The following is a 25,087-nucleotide window of genomic DNA, read 5'->3' as shown; positions in this document are numbered from 1 at the left end:
GTATTGCCTCTCCCAGCTCTATTGCCCCCCCAGCTCTTGCTAAACCTCCCTTTTGATCTTTTGTAAATTCTTTAGATATAGTTTCTAGATACTTTGTTATTCAGCCAATATGTTGTACTTGTTTCCCATTGAAGACAAGATAGAACACAGTTCTTTGCATATGGTCTGGCAAGAGTAAAGTGTGGAAGAATGATAGTTGCTTATAAATGAAGCCTCAGCTTGGTTATTTGCTGGCCTTAGCACCTGCATCCTATCTGGGGCCAGTATTGAAGCAAAAGTTCTCCTTTAATTAACTTACGCAGAATTTATAAGAATTGCTGTTTGACCCAGAGGCTATATGAATCTCTTTTGAAGTTTTTTCTTGTTTTTGGCACACCCATTTGTTTCTTTTTGAATCTCTATTGTCCAGTATTTTAATTTTCTTTATTATTTTGTTTGATTCTGGGTGCTGGGGTTGAACCCAGGCCCTTGCATGTACTAGACACATGCATGTGTTCTACCACTGAGCTATGCCCTCCACCCTGACTGTATCTTTTATGTACAAGCTTACCCTAGGGGGCTGGGGATTTAGCTCAGTGGTTCCAGCGCCTGCCTCGCAAGCGCAGGGACCCGAGTTCAATCCCCGGTACCAAAAAAAAAAAAGAAGCTTACACCGTGGTTGGCCCTCAGTATTCCTGAGTTCAATCATCTGTGGGTTGAATTTTTTTAAGTATGTCTATACCAGACATGCACCGATTTTTAAAATTTATTTTTGCAGTGTTGGGGATCAAATGTAGGGCTTCACACATGCTCTGCCATTGAACTAACTATTCCCTCCGCCCCACAGACCAGTTTTTCTTGTCATCCCCTAAACAATGCAGCATAGTGGCTACTTATATAACATTGACACTGTAGGTAAGTATTCTAAGTACTCTCAAGAAGATTTAAAGATGCAGGAAAGTGTGCATAGATTATATGCAAATACTGTGCTGTTTTATGGAGGGAACTTAGACATCTGAGGATTGAAGATGGCAAGGGGTAGTCGTGGAACCAGCCTCACTCAGTCCTGATGGGTGACAGGAAATATATTTTCCATAACTTAAGTCACTAATGAAAACATAGTATAAAAAAGAGTCAAGTACAGAACCTTATGTTGGGAGATAACTTGGCAAAAGAAAGTATACAACTGTGAGGAAGCTAAAAAATGTTAGGGTGTGGCACTGAATCCTTTTGTATATACTGACAACTGTGAGTGGTGCCTAAGCTGCAACTCTTGGACAGTGAGAGAAACAACTTTTTGGACAGGGGCAGATAGCCAGGTCAGTGTTATCTCAAAAGGAAACCAGCTGTGCTTCATAGGATTCTTAGTTTACCTTTTTTCCTGCTCATACATGAACCTTCTTTGAGATTTTCATGAGCCTTGGTTGAATTGGGCCTTTTTATGGATGATGTTGAAAATTTTGGAAGGTAGTAGACATACTTCTTCTTTTATTACCAAGGAGGCTCTGGGCTCTGTGGGGTGTGTGTGTGTGAGAGAGAGAGAGACAGACAGACAGACAGAAGTGGAGATCAAACCTAGAGTCTTGCTCATGCTAGGTAAGTACTCCATCACTGAACTACACCCCCAGCCCCAAGGAGGTATTTGAATAAATAACATATTTGGGGGGTTTTTTTGTTTTTTGTTTTTTTGGTACCAGGGATGGAACTCAGGACCTTGCGCTGTTGAGGCGTGTGGTGGAACCACTGAGCTAAATCCCTGCCCCAACATACTTTGTTTTGTAATGCCTGGCTATTTATCATTTCCTGTTTTTCTGTTTGTTGCAGTACTGGGGATTGAACCCAAGGCCTTGTGTGTGCTCAGCAACCATCGTACCACTGAACCGTATCCCCCAACCCATTTTATTTTAACACAGGGTCTCACTGGGTTGCCTAGGCTGGCTTCAAACTTGATCCTCCTGCCTCAGCCTGAGTAGCTAGGTGGGAGTACAGGTATGGACCACACCACCTGGCTGATCCATTTTTCAATTCTTGCCCCTCCCTTTCTATAGTGCCCTTTTCTTTTTCTTAGTTTTTAAGAGCTCTCTTTTGTTACATTTGTTACAAATAATTCTCCCCATCTGTTGTCATTTAACTTTGTTTATGGAACCTATTGCCAATATTGAAGTTTTTTGTATTTAATAGCAAATTTACAAAATACTGTCCCTCTCATTCTGGTTTCAGTTTCCTTGGATTGCTTAGAAAGACTCCCTGGGGGCACACCTGTTTCCCAGGGCACAAGAGGATCTCCAGGTGAGGCTGGCCAGGCTTCACAGTGAGACCCTTCTCTGAAAGCCAAAGAGGAAGGAAGACAGGCCAGCTAGCCTCACCCACCAAGAAGTAAAAATAGCCTCTTATATTTTCTTTTAAGGCATTTATATCTTTTTTTAAAAAAATTAAACAATACTTGCTATTTTAGAGATGTATGTTCAGCCATTCCTTTTCTTTGAGAATAGGATTTCCATGTATGTGTGAAAAGTTTGTCCTGCATTCAGAAGAGTATGTAAAAAGTATATATTCAGTAAAAAGAGAGTAAATATCCACATACCTACTACTCCAGTTAAGAAATAGTCATCTCACAAACATCTTTATAACCACAAATCAGACCTTTGTCTTCATTATCCTTGTGTTTCTCTGTAGTTTCACTCCCCACACACCTCTTTCTAAGCTTCAGTGTTATTCAGGTTGGAAAGGAGGAATAGTGAGCCCGAGCCCCAAGGACCTTTGCACCATGACCTGGAGCTCCTGGGAGAGGGAGCTGATGGGCTTCGCCCTCAGCCTCCCTAGCAGCTCTGGAGAAGCCTTGGAGATGCATGGGCCAGGTCAGGCGGGTGTCTTGAGCTATCAGGGCCTACCACAGAGGGCCTGGGACTTGGAATGAGGTGGGTTTCCAGCCCGGGCACAGGCAGCACAGATTGCTTCCTTTGGGGCAAGCAGTGCTTGGCAGACCCCGTCTGCTATAGGTCAGAGAAGGAATTTCATCAGCATGTGGTTGAGGCCAGACAAGACTGGGAAGAAGTTGGACCTGGGCCACGTGCTCTGCCCTGCATTCTGTCCTCAGGTTGAAAAGAAAATGTATAACACTGTGTGCAATAGTGTTGTGTATAGTCAGTTCTTTTCATTTGTGGTAGTTGTGGTCCATAAAGTTGACACAAACAGTAAATTAGCAAATACCATGCCTGTGCTTGTAGAGGAGATACATGGTTAGAGTCCTGCAAGTCTCTGATTATAGGCTTTTCATCAACAGATCTATATGTAGCCTTGTTTTCTCTGTATTTCTGTTGAAAGACACTTTAATTTATATATATATTATTGATTCACTGACATTAAACTCATGCCCAACAACTCTGTAATTCATGCCTGAACTAAACTTGTCCAGCTTAGGAACACCAGGCGGCACTTGAGCAGTACGCTTGGGGACCATTTTAAGTAATGAAATCACCAACAAACAGTATGAACAGTGATAAATGCGGCCCTAAACAAACCATGAACAGTACAGTTGTTCCCAGTATTAGAACTGAAACAAGAAGGCAGAGCATCATGCGGGCCTTTCCACTGCCCTGTGTACTCAGCTGGCTGGAGGCGCTGCAGCTATCACTGTGTTTTTCTGTGTGTGTGTACCTACACAGCAGAAAAACAGGCAGAATTAGGGTGTTTAGGGGATTAACTTGGGGAAAACTTTAGGGTTCAAATAATATTCTGTAACTGGATAGTCAGACAGCACATGTTTACTTCATGGAAGCCAAGCTGCCCATTTATGACTTGTGTTCTTCTGTGTTATAGTTTAGTAAACAGCATAAAGCAAGACTGGTCTCAGGGTCTGGATGCCAGCCGCCCTCATGCCAGGTGGGACTCTTGAGTGTCACTGCTCCAGTGTAGTGTTGCTGCCTCTTGGCCACATGGCTGTCGTCCTGGCTTCTCCCCTTACTGTCCTCCCGGTGATTTGCACTGCTTCTCCTAGATTGGACCTCCTGCTTTCTAATGTTTACTCCTCTCTCATCCTTCTGGTACCGTGAGGTTTCTGTAATTTCTAGAGAAAGGGTACATGGACAATAATTTTTCACAAGAGTTACACATCTGAAAAGTTGTTTGACTTTCCTCACACAGTAACTTTCCTGGGTAAAGAAATTGAATTTGTAAAGTGTTTGCGATGTTGACGACATTAGTGTGCTACTTTTTAGTGTTGAAGACCAGGTTCTTGATCTTTCCTCTTTCCCTTGTCTGTCTCTGAAAGCAAGTAGAATCTTCCTTTTCATGCTGCTCTTCTGAATCATGACTGGTGTGTTATGACAGGCCCCCCCCCCGCCTTTAAAAATTTAGTTTATTTTATTTTGGTTTTTTGAGCTAGAGTCTCACTATGGTTCAGGCTGTCCTTGAACTCCCTATGTAGCCCAGCTGGCTTTGAACTTGTGTGATCTTTCTGCCTCAGCCTCTCGAATGCTGGGGTTAACAGGCATGTGCCACATGCCTGATGTATTTTTTTTTAAATTTTGGGACAAGGTCTCGCTAAATTGCCTAGGCTGTCCTCAAACTGGTAATCCTCCTGACTCAGAGTCCGAACTAGCTGGGATTACAGATGTGCGCCACACCCAGTACCAGGTCTTTTTTTATCCCTTTTGTTGAATGCTATGAGGGCATTTTCAGTCCGGTGATTCACATTCTCTTCTGGGAAGTTTTCTTGAGTTAAGTTGTTATTTTCTCCCATTTTTCTCACTTTCAGAATGTTGAAGCTCTTAAACTGGTGTTCCAATTTTTTCCTCTCTCGTGTTCTGTTTTCTGTCTCTCCTTTTCATTCTCAGCTTCCCTTCCCTCTTTCCTTCCTTTTCCTTTTCTTCCCTTCCCCTCCCTTCCTTAGTTACCTAGTCTGTTTTCACTAAAGTATGCACTTTATTCCTTTGTCAATGATGCCTTGAGTTCTCTAAGTCATAAACCCTATGTTTAATCCTCTTTACTGAATGAACTGCTTCCTTCTTAAAGTGAAGTAGAACTTGGAAGAAGCAACTTAGAGCCTAGCTATGTTTATCCATCATCCATGTTCCAGCAGTTGACCCAAGTCCTAGTAGTACCTAGTGACACCCATCCTAGATGTCCTGTTGAATCTACAGTCTAGATTGTTTCTTAACTTTCCCTTTTGCCCATCCTAGATCAGCTCTTTCCAGTTTCCTAATTCAGTTACTTGTGTTTTCCAGCTTCCAAAATTGTGTCATTGTTTTTTATTCTCCTTATCCTTGGAAATTCTTTTTTTTACTCTGCTATAAAATTTTAAGAGTTTTAAGATCTTACCTCGGATACTTCTAGACCTTACTGTCACAGATTCATGGCTCAAGTCTCAGTGCCATTGTGCAAGACATCATATCCAGGTGCAGTACCCGCTAGTCCCATGGGTACTCAGAATGTGGCCAGCACCACTGAGGAACTGAGTTTTCAATTTTATTTAATTTTAATAAATTATATTTAAGTAGCCACATGTGGCTAGTGACTACCATACTAGATAATTCTAATTCTAGTGAAGTAGGTTTTGGAATCTAAGTTTTGGTTAATTATATCTACTGTAAGGAAAATTTTTTTCAACTTTTCTTCTCTCTTATTTATTATATCATTATTTATATCAGTATAGACTCCAAGATTCCTGTGTTACTCAGTAGGTTATACAGTGGACCCTTGAGTTACGTACGACCAGCTTGCCGTACAGACAACTTGAGTTACGACCAGAATTTTATTTATTTTATTAATTTTTTTCCCCCAGTACCAGGGATTGAACTCAGGACCTTGCACTTGGCAGGCAGGCAAGGCACCCCTGAGCTACATCCCTGACTGGCCAGAATTTTAACTTATGAACAAAGTCTTGAGTTACGACCCCAATGCATACAGATTTAACCCTTAAAGAGTTCTGGAAGGAACATTGCCACATCTTTTCCTGTGTGGGGTTAATTGAGAAATCCTGGGCCAGTGTCCCTCTAAGGACACTGAGATCTGCCTGGAAGAAAGTGTGGCCTAAAATTATACAGGAGAGAGACTGAAGGCAACTGACCACCTTGAGAACCAGTCCTTGGGAATGAATTGAATTCGTAAGTCAAGGGTCCACTGTAATCTGTTACTTGTATGTAGTATTTTGATGCTCAGATTGTGTCCAGTTTGGCCAATGGACATGACTCCTTCCATGTCCTTCCAAGGTGTCCCCATCATTGTTTCTGGATCATTCATTCTAGAAGTATATATTTCAGGCTCAGGTGCTTGCTCTGCCCCAAACCCTGGGATCATCTCTGTCTCCAAAGAGCACAGTTCCTCCTAGTGGAGGATGCTGTGTGGACACTAAGAGCTGGGTGCTTGCTTAGTGCACCTATTGCTAGTGGGTTAGCGCTACTTCTAGGTCTGAGAGCTGCCAAGCATTTTAATTGCTGTTACTACATGGAACAGTACAGATGGAGAACATTTCCATTGTTGGAAAAAGAGGAAAGCTGAGGTTACTAGGATTTAGGAGTTCAGAGGCCATCTGGCCCATCTTTACACAGTTGTACGTGGTCTAAGTGGGTTTCAGCCCCTCTGCTGCTGGAGGGATGCTGACCTCTTCCTAGCTTTCTTTGTCCCTCTGGGCTACCCATTGCCTGAACATAATCCAGATGACAGCTGCCAAGGGAGTCTAAATAATTGTGTTGGCAAATTTAAGAGCATGGTTTCTTAACCTCAGCATCATTGACCTTTTGGGCCAGGGAGAGGCTTGGTAGGATGTTCAGTAACCACTCCTGCCGTGCTCTGGTTACACTAGTCCTCCCCCACTCCCCAAGGGTTCCAACTGAGAATGTCGCCTTACACTGTTAAATGGCCTTGGGGAGCCAGGAGGGGAACAGAACATGGACTTGGAGTTCAGAAACACGAACATCAACAGAGGTCCCTGGAAAGGAAGGGAAAAGAAATGAATGTTGATGTGCTTGTGACAACCCTGCAGTATAGGGGGACTGTTTTCCTTTTTGCTTTCTTCTTACTTGATGATGAAAATGCAGATCAGTTAAGCAACTTCTCTATATTCTGTGCTTCGTGTTAATTATTCTTAGTCCTGTCCAGAGTGTGTGTCTGTTGTAGGTCCCTTTAGTTTGAAATCTGTGATGGAGCTGGAGCAGACAAGAACAGTAACACAGCAGTTGAAGGGAGGATTTGGGAGGGCTTGGTGGATTTTAAATTGCTTAGCCTAGAAAAGAGGAGAAGGTGACTGACCTCTGGTCTGAGGTGAGTTTTGAGACTGGATTTAGAATAACTGCTCTCTGTAGGGAACATGGAACAAAAGGCCCTGACACTGTATTTCAGAGTTTTGAAGAGGAGCTACTTGAGGGACTGCTGAAGACGAAGAGCTGTCGATGTGGCTGGGGCAAGTCAGGGCACAACGTCTGACGGGTCCAGGACTGATTTTTTATTTTTGGTGCCAGGGATTGAACTCAGGTCCTTGCGGTTGTGCAGCAGGTGGTGAAACCACTGAGCTAAATCCCCGGCCCCCCAGGACTGATCTTTTTTGCCATGTGCCTTACTCACCTGGGACTCTGGTTCAAATATAATTAAGCAAACTGTTTGGTGCTCCCTGCTTATATGACTTGTATATTAAGGCTTACCATGCCCCCCGCTTCTTTCTCTCCTCAAACAGTTGTAGAAAATCAGTTTTAAAATATTCTATCAGTAGGCCAAGAAGTTTCAGGATGGCTTAAATGTGTTTGAAATTACATTCTGCTCTTAGAAATACATGTAGTCTCTGTCTGGACTGGAAGTTGCCTACTGCTGTCCGTAGGCTACTGGCCCAGTGAATGAGGGAAAGATGCCATCCATCCATCTGTCTGTCTGTCTATCTATCTTTTGAAATAGGGTCTTGCTTTGTATTGTGGGCTGGCCTTGAAGAACTCACTGTGTAGCCCAGGCTTGTCTCAAACTCAATACGATCCTCCTGCATCAACCTCCTGAGTGATGGGATTATAGGAGTGTGCCACCAAGCCTGGCTAGCCCAGCCCTTTTAAAAAAAATTTTTTTTTTTTTTTTTTTTAACATTTTAAGATAGGTTCTCACTAAGTTGCTAAATTGCCCAAGCTGAACTCAAACTTGGAATCCTCCTGCCTCAGCCTCCCAGAGTTTTGGGACTACAAGTTGTGCCATCATATCCAGCCAGATTTCTTTGTATGTTTGAAAAGACAGAAGCTATGAATTTGAGAATTGTTGAATAGTCTTCTAGAATGATTTGAAGGAGTGAGACCTGACATGTTTCTCATTCAGAAGGCTTTAGATAAGGGAAAGAGTAAGGCTTTGGAGCACTTAATCAGTAAGGGAAATGGATTTTCAAAAAGTTGTGAAAATACTACACTATAAACTGACACAATAGTGACTTGGGTTACAGCTGGGTTTGATGATCACTCTCAAAGTAAATAAATTTCTGAAAGCACTTGCTTCAAGAGTAACTCTCAGCCTCACAGTTCCGCTCTAAAGAAGTTATGTAATTGGTAGAATTTAAGTCTTAGAATATAAAAAGTTGAAGGGAAAAGTAATAGTAAATAAAAAGCTCTGAAGACATCCACTTCTAAAAGGTAGATTGTTATCAAGAGATGTTTTAGCGGGTAATTTCTTTGATCACTTTTCTAATAGTATATGTCCATGGTACATAATTACATTCATTTGTCAGAATGGGTACAGTTTATCCTATCTTGATCATTTTCCATTCCCTTTCCCCTCCCCCACCCCCATAGCTTTTCATCTTAGCCACTAGTTTCCCACTTATTTCCTGTGTGTGCCTTTGAAACAAGTTTCTTTTTTTTTGGTACCGAGGATCAAACTCCAGTCCTTGCGCTTTCGAGGCAGGTGGCAGAACCACTGAGCTAAATCCCCGGCCCTGAAACAAGTTATTTAGTGTCTTTGTCCCCCCATTTATTCATCTGTAAAAACAAGAATTCAGCGGCTGAGTTATTAGCTGGGGTGTGGAACATCAAGGTTAATAAACATTAGTTGGTTATCGAAAGATTGCTGGTTAAAGATGATCTGAGAGAGATTCTTCTGTGTCCTGTTACATCTTTTTAAGTGCTTTTTCAGACTGCCCCTACAAATTTGAAATTCAATATTTGTGTTGTTAGTATTCTCCTTTACAAGTTTCTACAAAATACTCATGTAATCACTAGATACTTACATAAAAATTAGCACCTTTCCTAAAGGCTTTTGTCTTTTGATTGGACTAGAGCCTAAACCAAGCTTGCCCTGTCCACAGACCTACCCTTTAGATCTTCAAAACAGAGGAGTAATTTCTGTCGGCACACACTGTTTAATTAAAGTGAGTTGCACATGAGTACACTGGGTGTTTTTGTGAATTTTGTTTTTGTTTTGTGGCCTTGAGGATAGACCCCAGTGCCAGCACTACTTCCCAGCCCTGAAAATACTAGTTTTTATATGTTTTTTAAAACATTTAAAAATTGTTAACTGTAAAAAACTATGGTTAACAAGGATTGGTTTCTTAAAAACTTACTCCCACCAGGCCGGGGATTTAGCTCAGTGGTTTCGCCGCCTGCTGCACAAGCGCAAGGACCTGAGTTCGATCCCCGGTACCAAAAAAAATCCAAAATACTTACTCCCACCAACTACATTAATCACTTAATTACAACTTGCAGTTAAGCTCCCCTAGACTGATGCTGCCTCCTGGTGGCTGGCTCCTAGAAATACTTAGCAGCACGGCATTCTTGCCCGCTTCCTTTTTTTCTCATACAGGAAACAGGTACCTGTGTGCAGCCCCTTGCTTTTTCCCCTCTACTTCCATCACTCAGTCATTTTATATCAAAAAGTCTAATAATAGACACATTAATCCCCTTTTCTCACTCTCTTTGCGGTGCTGGGGATGGAGGCTAAGTCCTTGTGCATGCTCAGCAAGCATTGTACCACTGAGATGCATGCACAGCCCTTCTGGTTTTGCTCTTTTTTTTTTTTTTCCCCATTAACTTTATTGGTACATTTTAGGTATAAAATACAGTTACATTCATCATTGGGATCTTGTACCATTACATGAGTATCTTGGTTCTTATTTTTTTCCCCTTCCCCTGCCCTCCCTTCACCCCCTCCACCCTTCCCTATTTGCAAAGACCTTGTTTCCATTTTTTTCTCTTCTCATATTTTTTCCTTTCCCTTTTTTCCCTTCCCCTACACCTCCCAATTCCCCTGCTCTTTTAGACCTTTTCTTCCTGTTACACAGTATCAGTTAATACATGTTTTAAATTACAGTATTAACATCTAGGAGACATTACAACAGATTTTACAGAATTTAAAAGGATATAGAAAGCATATTACAAAAATATGTTTTGAAATAAATTTGACAACTTCTAAGAAGTACCTTGGAAGACAAATTAATGAAACTAACTCTGGAGGAAATATAAAATTTGAATAGCACCTATTAAAGAAAGTATATTCCTAGCTTGAAAACCTACCTATATGACAACAGCAGGCTCATAAACATTTTAACTGATAAATTATATCAAACATTTAAAGCAGAAAAAAGAAGGAACACTTCTCCCCTCATTTTAGGAACTCAACATTGTGCTAATCCTAAAACTGGATAAAGATAATAGAAGAAAAAAGTATGAACATAGATAGAAATTTGTTTAACAAAACAAACTATTGGAAGTCAGATCTGGCAGGATGTAGAAAGTGGTTTTGTTATAGGGATGGCAGTGTTGGTTCAGCATTGGAAGATCCACACCTAAAAGTCATCATTTTAACAGAGGAAAGGAAAAGGCCTGATCCTGTCAGTTGGAGTAAAATTATTGGACTAAATTCCACAGCTCTTCATGGTAAAAGCTATCAGGAGACTAGAAGTAGAACAGAACCTTCTCAACAGATTAAAGACATAAACTCCATACTTCCAGCGAGAACACCTTATATGAATGGAGAAGATAGAATGCTTTCTTCTTAAGGTGGGGAACAAGAGCAGATATCCTTACTCTTTATCTGTCCATTAAACTTTGAAACCTAGGCCCCACCAAAATAGTCTGGCAATAAAATGACACAACTAGAATAGGATTGGCACGGCAGAAGCAAAATCTTTATATGTAGATGAAATGATCATCTACAGAGAAAATGCTAAGAAATCTCTAGGAGCCCCTAGAACTTATACTTGAATTTAGCAGGATTAGAAAACACAAGGTATATATAAAAATTCAAGTCTGTGTATACTTGCTATAAATGAAGAATTGGATATTGAACTTTAAAAGTTATGTAGGAGTACAAAGGACCTAGAAAAGTTAAAAACAAAAACAAAAACAGTGTTGGAAGATGTTTAGTACCTAATTTTAAGACTTCTTCTAAAGCTACAGTAATCAAGGCAGTGTTGGTGTAAGGAAAGACATATAGATCATTGGAATAAAACAGAGAATCTAGAAATAGAACCACACATATATGGTCCACTGAGTTTTGAAAGATTATTTAACATTAGCATTTTATAGAATAGAAACTCAATTCAAGAGCCGAGGAAGAGATAGTGTTTTCAGCAAACGGCACTAGAACACCTGGTATCCGTATATAAAAAAATTAACCTCAACCCTTTTTTTCCATACCTGAAAATAATTTGAAGGGATCTATGAACCTAAATAAGAAAGCCTAAACATATGAAACTTGAAGAAGAAATTATAAGGGAAAATATTTATGAATTCAGAGTAGGCAAGAGCTACCTAGGATCCAAAAAACATGATGTATAAAAGAAAAAAATTGATAAATGAGTTTCCATCAAAATTTAGAACTTTAAATGACATCATTAAAATGAAAAGTAGTCCTTAAACAGACCCTATTTCCAATGCATATAACCTATGACCAGAATATATAAAGAACTCTTACAGCTCATTAATAGACAACCCAATTAAAAAGTAGACATAAGAAGATGATAAATAGCCAGTATAGCACAAGGAAAGGTGTGCAACTGTAGAATCAGAAAAATACTAATCAGTACAATAACAAGATTGAATTATACACTCATTAGGGAGATGAAGTTAAAAGTTTTAAAAGCCTTGTCATGACTTTTTCTTTTTGTTGGATTCTCCTCCTATGCGTTTAATTTGTCACGCCCAATGGATTCATTCTGCTGGGTTTCCTGGGGTGTGATCCTCATTGTCTTTTCCTAGGGTATTGTCTAAAATTTTTTGGAGTGCCGGTTTGGTATTCATGAAGTTCCTGAGGTGCTCTTTATCATGAAAGTATCTTATTTCTCCATCAATTTTGAAAGATAGTTTTGCAGGGTACATCAATCTGGGTTGGAGGCTGTTTTCCTTTAGGGCTTGAAATATATTACTCCAAGCTCTTCTTGCCTTGAGGGTTTGCATTGAGAAGTCTGCTGTGATTCTGATGGGCTTTCCTTTGTATGTGATTTGTTTCTTTTCTCTCACTGCTTGTAGAATTTTATTCTTCTGTTGGATTTCTGGAATCCTAAGTATTATATGCCTGTGTGTAGATTTTTTTTTGATCAATGCTAGCTGGAGTCCTATATGCCTCACTTATCTGTATGTCAAGTTCTTTTCCCCTCCTTGGAAAGCTTTCTGCCATCACTTCTGGGAACAGTTTTTTTATGTCATCTGCACTCTCTCCTCTTTCTTCATTGACTCCTGTCAGTCTTATGTTATTCTTCTTTGCATTGTCTAGCAGCTGCTGGATTGATTTCTTGTGTTCCCTTATAATTTTAAAGCAATTTTTCTTTTCCTCCTCACTAATTGCAATCTTATCTTCTATATGTGAAATTCTTTCCTCACATTGGTTCATTCTGCTGCGCAGACTTTCCATGGAGTTTTTAATCTCTTGGAAATCTGTTTGTATCTGTTTTATGGATTCCATTTGTTTCCTATGTTGGGATTCCATCATGTTCCTCAGATCCTCTATTTTTTTATCTGTGTCCTCTCTAGATTTATTAATCATGTCTTGCACCATGAGCAAAATCTTTGCTGTTATCTGAGTAATTATTTCTGATTTCATTTTTCCCAGATCCTCTTTTGTTGCCAGTTCAGAGAGTCCAGGTGGTTGAGTATCAGATTGTTCCATCTCATTTCCCTTTGGGGTTGCTGTAGGTGATCTGGAATTCTGTTTTTGAGGCTTGTTTATGTGTTTTCTCATTTCCGGGGGGGGGGCGTTGCTTCTGGGGCCCACACGGCTCGCCTTCTCTGCCCTAGGAGCTTGGGATGGCAGTGGGGGAGCTTCCTTCTGGGTTCTGTTACCGGCTCAGCTTCTCTGTCATAGGAGCTTGGGATGGCGGTGGAGGAGCTTCCTTCCGGGTGCTGGGACCGGCTCACCTTCTCTGCCCTAGCTGGTTTTGCTCTTACTTGATTAGGAAAATATCCTCTTCTCTTTTCATTCACTTCATCCATTCAGTAGGTCTTCTCCAAATCCTTGCCTTGGCCGAGTCACTCTATACACCTCTTCTTCCTTCATTTTATGATCAGCAAACAGGCCCAAGAGACTCTGAAAGCTCACTTATCACTGTCACTAATATAGTGACAGGTGAAAATCAGGCAGCTCCAAAATAGACCAACTTCCTCTTCTCTGAAAACTTTTAGAAATAGATTAAGCTTTTTTATTTGACCAAGTACATAAGAAACTCCTTAAATACAATATCCAGCTTTTCTTTTCATTCACTTTGGTGAACGTATTTGAACTGGTTCAAATCAGCTCTACGTAAAAGAAGTTTTATCACACTGTTCCACCTATGTCATGACTTTGTAAAGATTGTTAAAGTAATACATGTAAATCATCTGGCACATAATGAATAATGAAGAAAGTTGCTGGTAATACCGCTTACTAAGGTGTAAGCTCTATGTGGCAAAGATTTTTATTCACTGTTGTATTCCCAGAAAAATGTTTGAAAAAATTTTTTTTCTTTCTCCTCACCCCCCTGCCCCCCACCCTTCTTTTTAGTGATGCTAGGGGTTGAACCTAGGGCCTCCTGCATGTTAAACAAGTACTTTCCCATAGAGCTACATTCCTAGTGCCCTCAAGCAAATGTTTTTGTTCACTCTTACATCTTGGCAAGTAGTATATATTTAATAAATTTGGAAAGGATGGATGGATGCTGAGGCAGGAGGATCAGAAGGATGTTGGAGGCCAGCCTGGGAGTTCAAGCTCATCCTGGCCCTCATAGCAAGACCCTGTATGTGAGGGGGGTAAGAGTAGAAAGTTGATTCCTAGTCCAGAAAAAAGGTTGTAAATTGCTAGGTGAAAGTATCACAATTTCAAACAAGAAAACTGACAAGCACACATTGTAAAACCTACATACTAAGTTTCCCATGTTTTCCCAGCTATAATCTTCTGAGTCACTAGTTCTCTTCTGGATCTTGCTCTATCCCCTGACACCACACACACACACACACACACACACACACACACACACACACACACACACACACACACACACACACACGCACAGCATTTCCCTTTCTCTGCTCCTGGAATCTTTTTAGCCATGTATGGAGCTTCCTGCCCCATGATACTGTGATCAAACTCAAGGAGTGCTGAGCTACATCCCTCGCCCTTTAAATTTTATTTTGAGACAAGGTCTTGCTGAGTTGCACAGGCTGGGCTCAAACTTGAGATCCTTATGTCTCAGCTTCCGTGTGCTGAGATTGCTTATGTGCACTATGATGTCTGGCGACAGGTCTTTTCCTCTGTGTGTGTGTGTGTGTGTGTGTGTGTGTGTGTGTGTGTGTGTGTGTGTGTGTGTATAGACATGGCATTTTCTCTCAAGTCTCTCCCTTCAAAACATGGCATAGATTTTAAAAATTAAATAGTTATGTGCATATTGAGTAGATTTTTTTTTTTTTTTTGCTCTGTTCCTAATTCTAAAATTAATTACTTTTTTTGAGACAGGGTCTCACTATGTGGTTCAGGCTGGTCTTGAACTCACTACCAGGCTGGCCTCAAACTCTTGGGGATCTTCCTGCTTTTAGCCTTCTGAGTGCTGGGATTGCAAGTGTGCACCACTACATCCAGCTTAAAAATAAATACTTTATAAAAAAACAAGCCCCTAAAATTACTTGTTTTTTGCATGGCTTGATTGTCTGTCTGTCCATCTTTCTTTTTTTTTTTTTTTAAGACAGATTTCATTACCTGGCCTTGAACTCATGATCCTCTTTCCTTAGCCTCCTGAGTGCTAGGATTACAGGCATGTGCCACCATATCTGGCCCCTGTGATTTTTAAATAGAAGGAGGGAAGTTTTCCACTCCTGACTTATACTCCCAGCTTATGAAACATTATAAAATTTGTCTTAGATTCTACTAGTAATTTCACTTCGGAAAATACCCTTTGACCATTTTCCTTAAGCAAAATAATTTTGGCTACTTCAGCTTTTCACTAAGTTACTATTATTCATTTTTAAAATTGGTTTCATGTTCATCTGAGGTTCTCATCAGGGGGTTGCATGACTTACTGCCTAACTGCAAAGAGCCACTTCTTGGGAACTGCCTTTGTTACTATAAAGTTATTTTAGTAGTAAAGTGGTACATCGGTTCATGAACTTAATTCATTCCACAATTCTGGAAAAGATGGCCACGGTCATGTTTATCACCCAATGCAGCGCTTGCAAACAAAAATGAAATTTTGCTAAATACTTCTGTTTGCTAACCAAATTGTCTGCAAACAAAAGCATTTGTGAACTGAGGTGCCACTGTACAGTTCTCTGTGCAGTTCTCATTACTAAGATTATCATATAACACATATGATACATACCCTTTTTAGAAAGTCTTACTTGTTGGTGGGGTGCCTGAGCCCTGATAACAGTCTGACATTACAATGGGGTTTCCCCTTTTTAAATGCTGTAAACAAATCCATATAAAAACAATGGAATACTGCTTAGCCATGAAGAAAGATAAAGTTGAGTCATTTGTTGGAAAATGAATGCACCTGAAGACCATAATGCTAAGTGAAATAAATCACACACCCCGGCTTAAATATCACATGATTTCTCCTATGAGAAACACAAATCATAAATAAAGAGGAAAGTAAAAGATAGATAATAGCAAGTAGGGAGTTAGATCTTTCTCAAATAGGAAGGAAATCGAGGGCTGAGGGAAAGGGGATAAAGGATTGAATATGTATTATGTACATGCACCAACTCCACACAAGGATTGTAAACATTATGTGCTGCAAACATGTACTAATAAAAAATTAAACAAATAAGTAAATGAAGCAAGGCATGGTGGTGCACACCTGTAATCCCAGCACTTGAGAGGCTGAGGCAGGAGGACCATCATGAGTTTGAGACCAGCCTGAACTACATAGTGAGTTCAAGGTCAGCCTGGGCTACATAGCAAGATCCTGCCTCAAAAAATCAAAAAATAAAAATAAGAAAGAGAAGACATACATAGCATTTCAGTGGCTTTAAAAATGCCTATTCCCACTAAAAAGCATTCTCTCACTCTGAATTTTCTTCATAGCTTTTATTTTTTTTTTTCCCCAGAAGTGCATGGTGCAAGGTAAATGCTGGGGATATGAATGTTTTTAGATGTGGCTTTTTCAGATAGAGTCATCAGCTATACACTATTCTTTTCATTTGGGTTCTTGTTGTCAAAACTGGGGTTAAACTGCATTCTCTAGCATTGCCATCTATCTCTGTAAGCATAATTGGGTAAAGGACCACAAATATGCCACCATCACCTTATGATGTGACTTTTGCTAGTTACTGTTTTATAAACTAGTAAATGCTTGGTTAACTCTGTTTTTGCAGGATATATATTGTATTGGGTAAGTGAAACCTAAACTTTGGTGGGGAGGAGCAGTGCTAGAGATGGAACCCAGGTGCTCACACGTAGTAAGCATGAGCTTACCACTGAGCTATACTCCCAGCTCAAAAGCCACTTAGTAGAGTGGGATGTGGCTCAGTGGTAAAGCTCTGTCTACCAAGTGTGAATCCCTAGGTTCAATTCCCAGCACTGGAAGAAGAAGAAGAAAGAGCCAGACATGGTGGCACACACCTATAAACCTAGCACAAGGAAGGCTAAGGCAGGAGGATCACTGTGAGTTGAAGGCCAGCCTGGGCTACATGAGTTCAAGGCCACCCTGTACTATATAGTGAGACCCTGTCTAAAAAAACAAAAAAAAAGAAAGAAAGAAAAAAAGTCTCTTTGTTAATGGATTAATAGTTACTGGACCCCAGCTGGGTTGTAGGTGAAGCCTGAGACCCTACCCTGTCCCTTAAGTGGATGATTTAGATAATTCCAAAGCGTGCATAGGAGCTGTGCATCATCAGTGTCTTTTTACTAATGCCACACAGTGTTTGGCAGCATCACCATGCACATCACCTTAGCCTTGCTCATTATCTGTCAAGAGGCACCCCCACCACAAGAAGAATCCCAGATGGGCCACAACCAAGATGTCAGTGCTCAGAGCCAGTTTTACCTTCCTGGGACCTAAGCTGACAGGTTCTTGTACCCAGTCATTAAACAGATAATTTAGACTTGTTTAATGTTTTTAGTGTTGCGCTTAAAGCATCGTCATACTTGGATGCTATTTTGAATAAGTTAACTTTGAAATATTTCATCTTTCTGCTCAAATATCATCTTTTTAAGTAAAATTTTCTTTACACTACTTATCCCTCTGCTTAATTCTCCACATGGCACCTACCTTCTCACACGCCCTGGCACTTTGTTTCTATATTGCTGTCCGCTGTTGTATCCAGCACCTGAGCACATTGTATTTGTGCAAAGGGAGCTGCAGAGAGTCCAGTTGAAATAGCATAGGAGTTGTTTAACTTTTTCAGAGTAGCTCTGATGAGTGCACCCTCGCCAGTAGGGTCTGAGTTATTTCTGTGACTCTTCGTTGTCACTAACGCTGGACATCACCTGACTTTCAGTGTTTTGCCAGATGTAAGATGAAAGCTCATGGTGGTTTTATTTGCACCTCTTCAATGACTAAAGAGAATGAGCATCTTTCCATATATTTGTTGGCCATTTGTGTTTGTTCTGTGTAGTGTCTGTTGACAGTTTACTTATTGGATGTTGGTCATTTTCTTATGACTATACCAGAGTTCCGAAAGTATTCTGAATACCAAACTTTTTAGTTTGTTTTGTTTTGTTTTGTTTGAGATAGGGTCTTGCTATCTATTTCAGGCTGACCTTGAACTCACTGTGTAGCCCTGGATAGCCTCAAACTCAAGGCAGTCCTCCTGCCTCAGCCTTCGGAGCACTGGAATTACAAGTGTGCACCACCACATCCTACTCCTGAATACCAACCTTTTGTCTGTCACATATGTCATACTTATCACTCTGTGGGTTTTCTACATAAATAACCATATCACATGGGATTAAAAGGCCTTTTTTGTGCCCACTTTGGCAGCACATATACTAAAAAAAGGCTTTTCCTACTATTAAACCAGCCCATTGAGTTTAAGATGTTCTTTAACACTTGAAGTTCTTCAAGCTGCTTTTTGTTTCGTTTTATTTTTTGTTTGGAGACAAGGTCTTGGTGTGTAACGCAGGTTGTCCTTGAATGTAATCCTCCTGCCTTGGCCTCCCGAATGCTGGGATTGTAGTTGGTATACAGTTCTGATAATGAATGCTGAAATCAGATTCTCCTCCTTCTGCTGATTCTTTCTTGTGGTGCTTTGTTTTTTTTGTTTGTTTGATTCGTGATTTAAAGTGTACTTATTCGTTGCATGTTTATTCCTGTGAGATGCCTGATGGTAAGACTTTTATAAGACCACTGTAAATCCTTTACCCAGTTTTTTGAGAACCATTTGGTAGAATTGGGGCTATCAGCCTATACAAAGACTGCTTGTGGTTCTGACCTTTTGGGTGTTTTGTTTTGTTCTGTTTTGTTTTTCCTCCACTCTCCCCTTCACCTGCAGGAGGGGTGGGAGAGCTTCACTAGGACAGTGTCTGGGCTCCCTAGGCAGGATAGGATGTCAAGTTTGCCATATACCTGTACACTGAGGGGATCTTCAGGGCTCGGCTTTCTGAGGAAACTCTTACTTCCACAGGCTTTGGTCTTTGCTTTCTGTACCTTGCCCTGCAGCACTGTGGAAATCTAAACTCAAGATTTTTACCTGGTTTACCAAGTGCCCTTGGCCTAAAAGCCCCACTTTGTACTTTCAGTTACTAGTTCCTCTTTCCCTTAGTTTTTACTCTCTTTCTAACCTATCAGTGCATTTCACAAGGGACTTTTACATTCCATCAAACATTTCAAATTATTTTCATTGTAAGTATAAAACCACCCTACTGAGCATCAAATCCACCACAGTAGTGGAAATCCTTTACTGCATCACTTGTCGTTTCTAGTCATTTTGGAAAAGATGTACAGGATTAAATGAAGCCCTTTATACAAGTGAAATGAAGAATGGCCTTTTACAGCTGCTAATTAAAGAAATTTCTTTTTTTTATAGGTGTCAGCTGTGATGCATGTTTAAAAGGAAATTTTCGAGGTCGCAGATATAAGTGTTTAATTTGCTACGACTACGATCTTTGTGCATCTTGTTATGAAAGTGGTGCAACAACAACAAGGCATACAACTGACCACCCAATGCAGTGCATATTAACAAGGGTAGATTTTGGTAAGTACTTAACGACAGTGTTAATGATGATCGTTTACAGTTTCGTGTGTATATCTGTGAAGGAAAAGTGTTCTAAAACCATCCTCGATGAACCATACTTTTTACATTCTAAGTATTCTATCAGTCATCATTTACTTTTTATGAGAGACATTACAAAATATACCCAACTGACAAGGTGTGAGATAATAAGGACGGAATAAAGTCAAACTGTTCTTGCCAACAGCGTACAGGTACCCATTCTTGTGCCAGTCATCAGAAGGCATGTCACTTTTGCAGTTTGTCAGGACATTGTCCATCTATTACAAAAGCCATAATGTTTCAGTTCATAATTTCTTTTCTTATTTTTTTTCTTTTCTTTTTTTTTTTGGTACCAGGGATTGAACTCAGGTCCTTGTTGCGTGCAAGGCAGGCGGCAGAACCACTGAGCTAAATCCCCGGCCCTCAGTTCATAATTTCTTGTCTTTTTTATTATAGTGAGTATGAAGTGTGTATCAAGTGGTTTTGATTTGCATTTCTCTGATGGTTAATGATATAAGCTTCTTTTGTTATACTCCTTGGCCATTCATATATCTTCTTTGAGAAAATGTTCACATCCTTTGCTCATTTTAACAAATTATACACTGTTCCTTTTTTTTTTTGAGTTGTAATAATTCTTTATATATTCTGTACATATCTTCCTTAACAGGTGAATGATTTGGAAACATTTCCTTCCATTCTGTTGTATTTTCACTTCCTGGATTTTGAAGCACAAAAGTTTTTTGTTTGTTTGTTTTGTTGACAGGGTTTTGCTTTGTAATTCAGGCTGTCCTTGAACTTGCGGTGATCCTCCTGCCTCCACCTCCCAAGTGCTGAGATCACAGGCATGCACCACCACACCTGGCAAAAGTTTTCATTTTGTTAATTTCTAGTTGTGTTTTTTTTTCATTTGTTGAGTGCTTTTGATGTCATATCTAGAAAACCACTGCCAAATCTAAGGCCACAAAGATTTAAACCTATGTCTTCCAAGAGCTTTATAGTTTTAGTTCTTGCATTTAGATCTTTCATCCAGTTAGAATTAATTTCTGTATATGAAATTGATAGAGGGCTTGGAGGTTATTGCCATTTTAATAATATTAAATCTGCAGGGTGTGGTGGCGCATGCCTGTAATCCCAGTACTCAAGAGGCTAAGGCAGGAGGATCATTGCAAGTTTGATGCCAGCCTGGGCTACATAGCGAGTTCAAGGCTAGCTTGAGCTACATAGTGAGACCCTGTCTCAAAACACCAAATAATAAGATTATTATTATTAAATCTGATGATCCATGAACATAGATATCTTTCCATTTATTTTTAGGTCTTTAATTTCTTTTGACAAAGATTTATAGTTATCAGAGTATAAGTTGTATACCTCTTTTATTAAATGTATCCCTAATATTTTATTCTTTCTGCTATTATAAACAAAGTTGTAATGTTTTTAGACTTACTGTAAGTGTATAGAAATATAATTTTTTTTTTTTCAGTTTTTTGAGACAGGTTCTCATTGTGTAGTCCAGGCTGGCCTCGAACTCAACAATCTTTCTGCATCAGCCTCCTGAGTGCTGGAATTACAGGGATGTGCCACCATACCCAGTGGAGTTTTGTATATAGATCTTGTATTTTGCAGGGATGCTGAAATTATTACCTGGCATAGATTTTTGTTAGATTTCTTAGGATTTTTGATATAATATGGCCATGTTGCCTACAAATATGTAGAACTCATTTTAATTCTTCCTTTCCATCTGGATGCCTTTCATTTATTGTTTTTCAATACCGGAAATCAAACTCATGACCTTGCGCTTGTGAGGCAGGCGCAGTGCCACTGAGCTATATCCCCAGTGCCTTATTCTGGTTAGATTTCTGAAGAAAATGGCCAAGGGTAAATACTCTGTTCTACTTGATCTTAGCAGAAAAGCATTCAGTCTTTTACGGGAGGAATAATGATTATGGGTTTTTGGTATACACTCTTCATTGTCTATGGAAATACTGTTCTTTTTTTTTTTTTTTAATGTATTTATCCTCAACTACCCCCTATCCACCTGGCAAGTCTTGTACATATAATAACTGATTGCTGGGGATTTAGCTCAGTGGTGCCTCACAAGCGCAAGATCCTGAGTTCGATCCCCAGTACCGCCAAAAAAAAAAAGCATGTAATAACTGATCAAAATATACCTAATGTGTAACTCCTTTTAAGATAGTTTAAATCTCTCAAGAAAGAGTATAAACAAATTATCATTTAATGGGCACTTTCTTTTCTTACAAAAGAAGTATTATGCTCTTAAATTTGGCATTTGTTTAATGTTAAAGAATTAGTTCTTGTAGTGAAATAGTGTAACATACTGAATATATTTTGGCTTTTCTTTTGTGTTACCACAAAAGAAAAAAAAATAGACATTCCCTGAGGTATACTAGTGAGGTGAACAGATTATTCCCACAGACTGGTTAGTTCTTTAGTAACCCACTTGGGTAAAGTGCCCTTGGAGGGGCCCTCTTCAAGTTTGCATCCCCAAGAACTGAATTCTGAGTGTCTTTCCTGATCTAAGTGTAGTGTGTTCAGTGGACAAATAGGGTGTGATCGAAAAATACAGTGAATGTTGAAACGTGTTCTTTTTCAAACATTATTGTAAAAGACAAGAACAATGGCGTGAATGTCAACATGGGGGGAGTAACTTAAGGGGAGTAATGGCAATGTGCCTTTTACTCTGACAAATATTTTTTCATTTAAGCATTCACTATTTTTGGGGGGTACCAGAGATCAAACTTGGGACCTTGTGCTTTCGAGGCAGACAGCAGAACCACTGAACTAAATCCCTGGCTTATTCACTCCATTTTTGATCATCCTTTGTATGATCTGGGAGTTGGCACATTGATCACATACATCTTTCCTTTTCCTTTGAGCACTTGTGTCCCTGTATATAGAACAGTCTACTGATTCTTTCTGTTGATATCAGTGTTGCCACAGTATATAGAGAGATAAGGAAAAAATTAGATACAGATTTGGAGTGAATAGTTTCAAAATTAACAGGGAGTGTGTTAGTCGACTTTCTGTCCCTGTGACAAAATACCTGAGATAATGAGTTTAAAAAGCGGCAAAGAGCCAAGTGTGTTGACAAATGCCTGTAATCTCAGCTACTTGAGAGGCTGAGGCTGAACCAGAAGGATGGAATGTTTGAGGCCAGCTTGGACAATTGAGACTATGTCTCAGAGTTTTAATAAAAAGACTGAGGGTATGACCCCTAGTGGGTAGAGTGCTCTCCTTGTATGGGTTCAATACCCAGTATCACAAAAAGAAAAAGGCAAGGTTTATTTTGGCTTACAGTTTCACAGGTTTCAATCCATGGTCACTTGGCCCTGTTACTTTGGGCCCTTGGCAGCACAGTCTGCTGTGGTGGCGACATGTAGTAGAGCAGGCCATTCCACCTCTTGGCAGTGGGAAGCAGGGGGAAAAAGAAGTCAGGGTCCCAATATCCACTTCCAGGGCATGCCCCAGGGACCTGTCTTCTTCAAACTAGACCCCACCTCTTCAAGGTTCCACCACTTTCAGCAGAACCACAGTATGGTGATTCATCCTTTTAAAACATGGGCCTTGGGCCAGGGATTTAGCTCAGTGGTTTCGCCGCCTGCTGTGCAAGCTCAAGGACCTGAGTTCGATCTCCAGTACCAAAAAAAAAAAAAAAAAAACCAAAAACATGGGCCTTTGCTGAACACTTGAAACAATGGGGTGGGGAGGAAACCTGTTCTCACCTAATGCTATAGTAGCTGTCTGGGAAGGGAATTTTAGAAGAGTGCCACAGGGCCCTGTGGAAATAAGGATATTATAAATGTAAAAGGAGAGGTATCAGGCACTCCTTGACAGAGTAAGGTTATTGGCAAGTTTATCAGGCATACTTTTGCTTTACATTATTGTACCATATGAAACTTTTATATATTAAAAAACTGATAATTATTCCTCAATGCAATTCCATTTTATTTTTCAGATTTGTACTATGGTGGGGAGGCTTTCTCTGTAGAGCAGCCACAGTCTTTTACTTGTCCCTATTGTGGAAAAATGGGCTATACGGAGACATCTCTTCAAGAACATGTTACTTCTGAACATGCAGAAACATCAACAGAAGTGGTATGTGAAGCAGCCTTGTGTCTAAAACTTTTGTCATAAAGTACCTTATTCCTAAAATTAATAAAGCTAGGTCACCATCATCTACCTCTTGCTTAATATACTGGTTCTATTTGCATAAAAATTATTAAAATTATCTTTTAACAGCAAATATTATAGGCCTAGGCTGCATTTGTACAAGATGTCTATTCCCACTAGCCTTTTCTTGTCCTGCTCCTAATGCCACAGCACAAAGTGACCAGATTCAGGAGTACTTCATTAAATGCACTGTGAGAAGGTTGGAAAGATCCCAGTCAGTCGTCATCACTTTGTAAAGTATTGTTACTGTTATGTCCTTGATTTTTCTTGAACAGGGAATTTTTCATGAGGAAATACAAAAATCTTTGCTTGTATAGTAAACAGTAATTTATTACCAGGATTTATTGTAGCACATCACTGACTTTATGTGGTTTTCATCAGATCAAAAATCTTGCTTCCTAGTTTAGAACTCTGGAGTCCCCAGGTGGCCTTCTTTCCCAGTCTTATCCAGTGGCTAAAAGCCAGAATAATGCACAAAGTCTCACCTTGAAAGCTTTTTGGATTTTTTACTTAACATCTAAGGCAGCATCAATCCAAATGAAAAGTGACAAAAACACTCCAAAAAATTTCTCCCCTGCTTCTTTATCACTGGCAATAATAGGTAAAGTGAAGGCTGTGTATGGGACTATAGGTATTGAATTTGAAGAATTTTAGCACAAGTAGTTGCACATACATCAATTAATAAGCCCCTAAATGTACTCAAAACAAATTAACTGAAAACTACAGAAATAAAGTAGCGTGCTCAGACATATAGATATCTGAACTTGGCCAGAGGCCTTCTCGGTCCTCTGCTTAACTCTGCTACAAATCTGCCATCCTGAGAAACATGGGTTCACCTTCATTCCTATGTACATTGCCAGGCTGATGCTTATAGATACAAGATTTATGTAATGCAAAGAGTTGATAAGTTCACTTTTTACTGTCTTTAAGTCAAATGTCAACATCTAATAGGTCAAGAATGCTCTTTTGCATCTAGGGGAGCCTTAGACCACTGTTGTCACATTTCACTACAATTCTTCATTTATGTGTGGCCCCCTGCCCCACCCCCGTTGCTGAGGATGGAACCCAGGGCTTCACACTCTTCCTGAGCTCCACCCAGCCCCTCCCTTGTTCTTATAATCTGTAAAATAACTGCTTCCTTTTGGTACAGTCCTAGGTAGCGCTAGGGAAAGCCCCGACTCACTGGCATCTCCATACTGGTGGTTGTGAAAAACTTGTAATTGTTTTTCTTTCATTTAATTTCTTTGAAGTTTGAGTACTTTATTCACCCAATATAATAAGCCACAGGGGGTCCCTTATTGTAAATTAGGTAATCTTAAAATAATACAGTACTTTTATTGTACAAC

At 39.9% G+C, this 25,087-nt stretch overlaps 1 protein-coding gene across 2 annotated transcripts in view; it reads left to right on the top strand.

Moving 5' to 3' along the window:
• Kcmf1 (potassium channel modulatory factor 1) overlaps positions 1-25,087 on the top strand; it is a 79,991-nt gene that overhangs the window by 29,708 nt on the left and 25,196 nt on the right. The window contains exons 1-3 of one of the 2 annotated variants that reach the window (XM_021258239.2): positions 2,226-2,355; positions 19,368-19,535; positions 23,527-23,666. In XM_021258239.2, the coding sequence (XP_021113898.1) occupies positions 19,505-19,535; positions 23,527-23,666 (171 nt within the window). In that variant the 5' untranslated portion in view covers positions 2,226-2,355; positions 19,368-19,504. Of the gene's footprint in view, positions 1-2,225; positions 2,356-19,367; positions 19,536-23,526; positions 23,667-25,087 lie in introns of those variants that run through there. The other variant, XM_004844626.3, reaches the window with a different exon arrangement.

This window comes from Heterocephalus glaber, unplaced genomic scaffold (genome assembly GCF_053883595.1).
Source record: "Heterocephalus glaber isolate CG9 unplaced genomic scaffold, H.glaber_assembly_v1.0 deba00000470, whole genome shotgun sequence".
NCBI lineage: Eukaryota > Metazoa > Chordata > Mammalia > Rodentia > Bathyergidae > Heterocephalus > Heterocephalus glaber.
The sequence above is the reverse complement of the archived record's forward strand: the minus strand, read 5'-3'. Positions and strand labels throughout refer to the sequence as shown.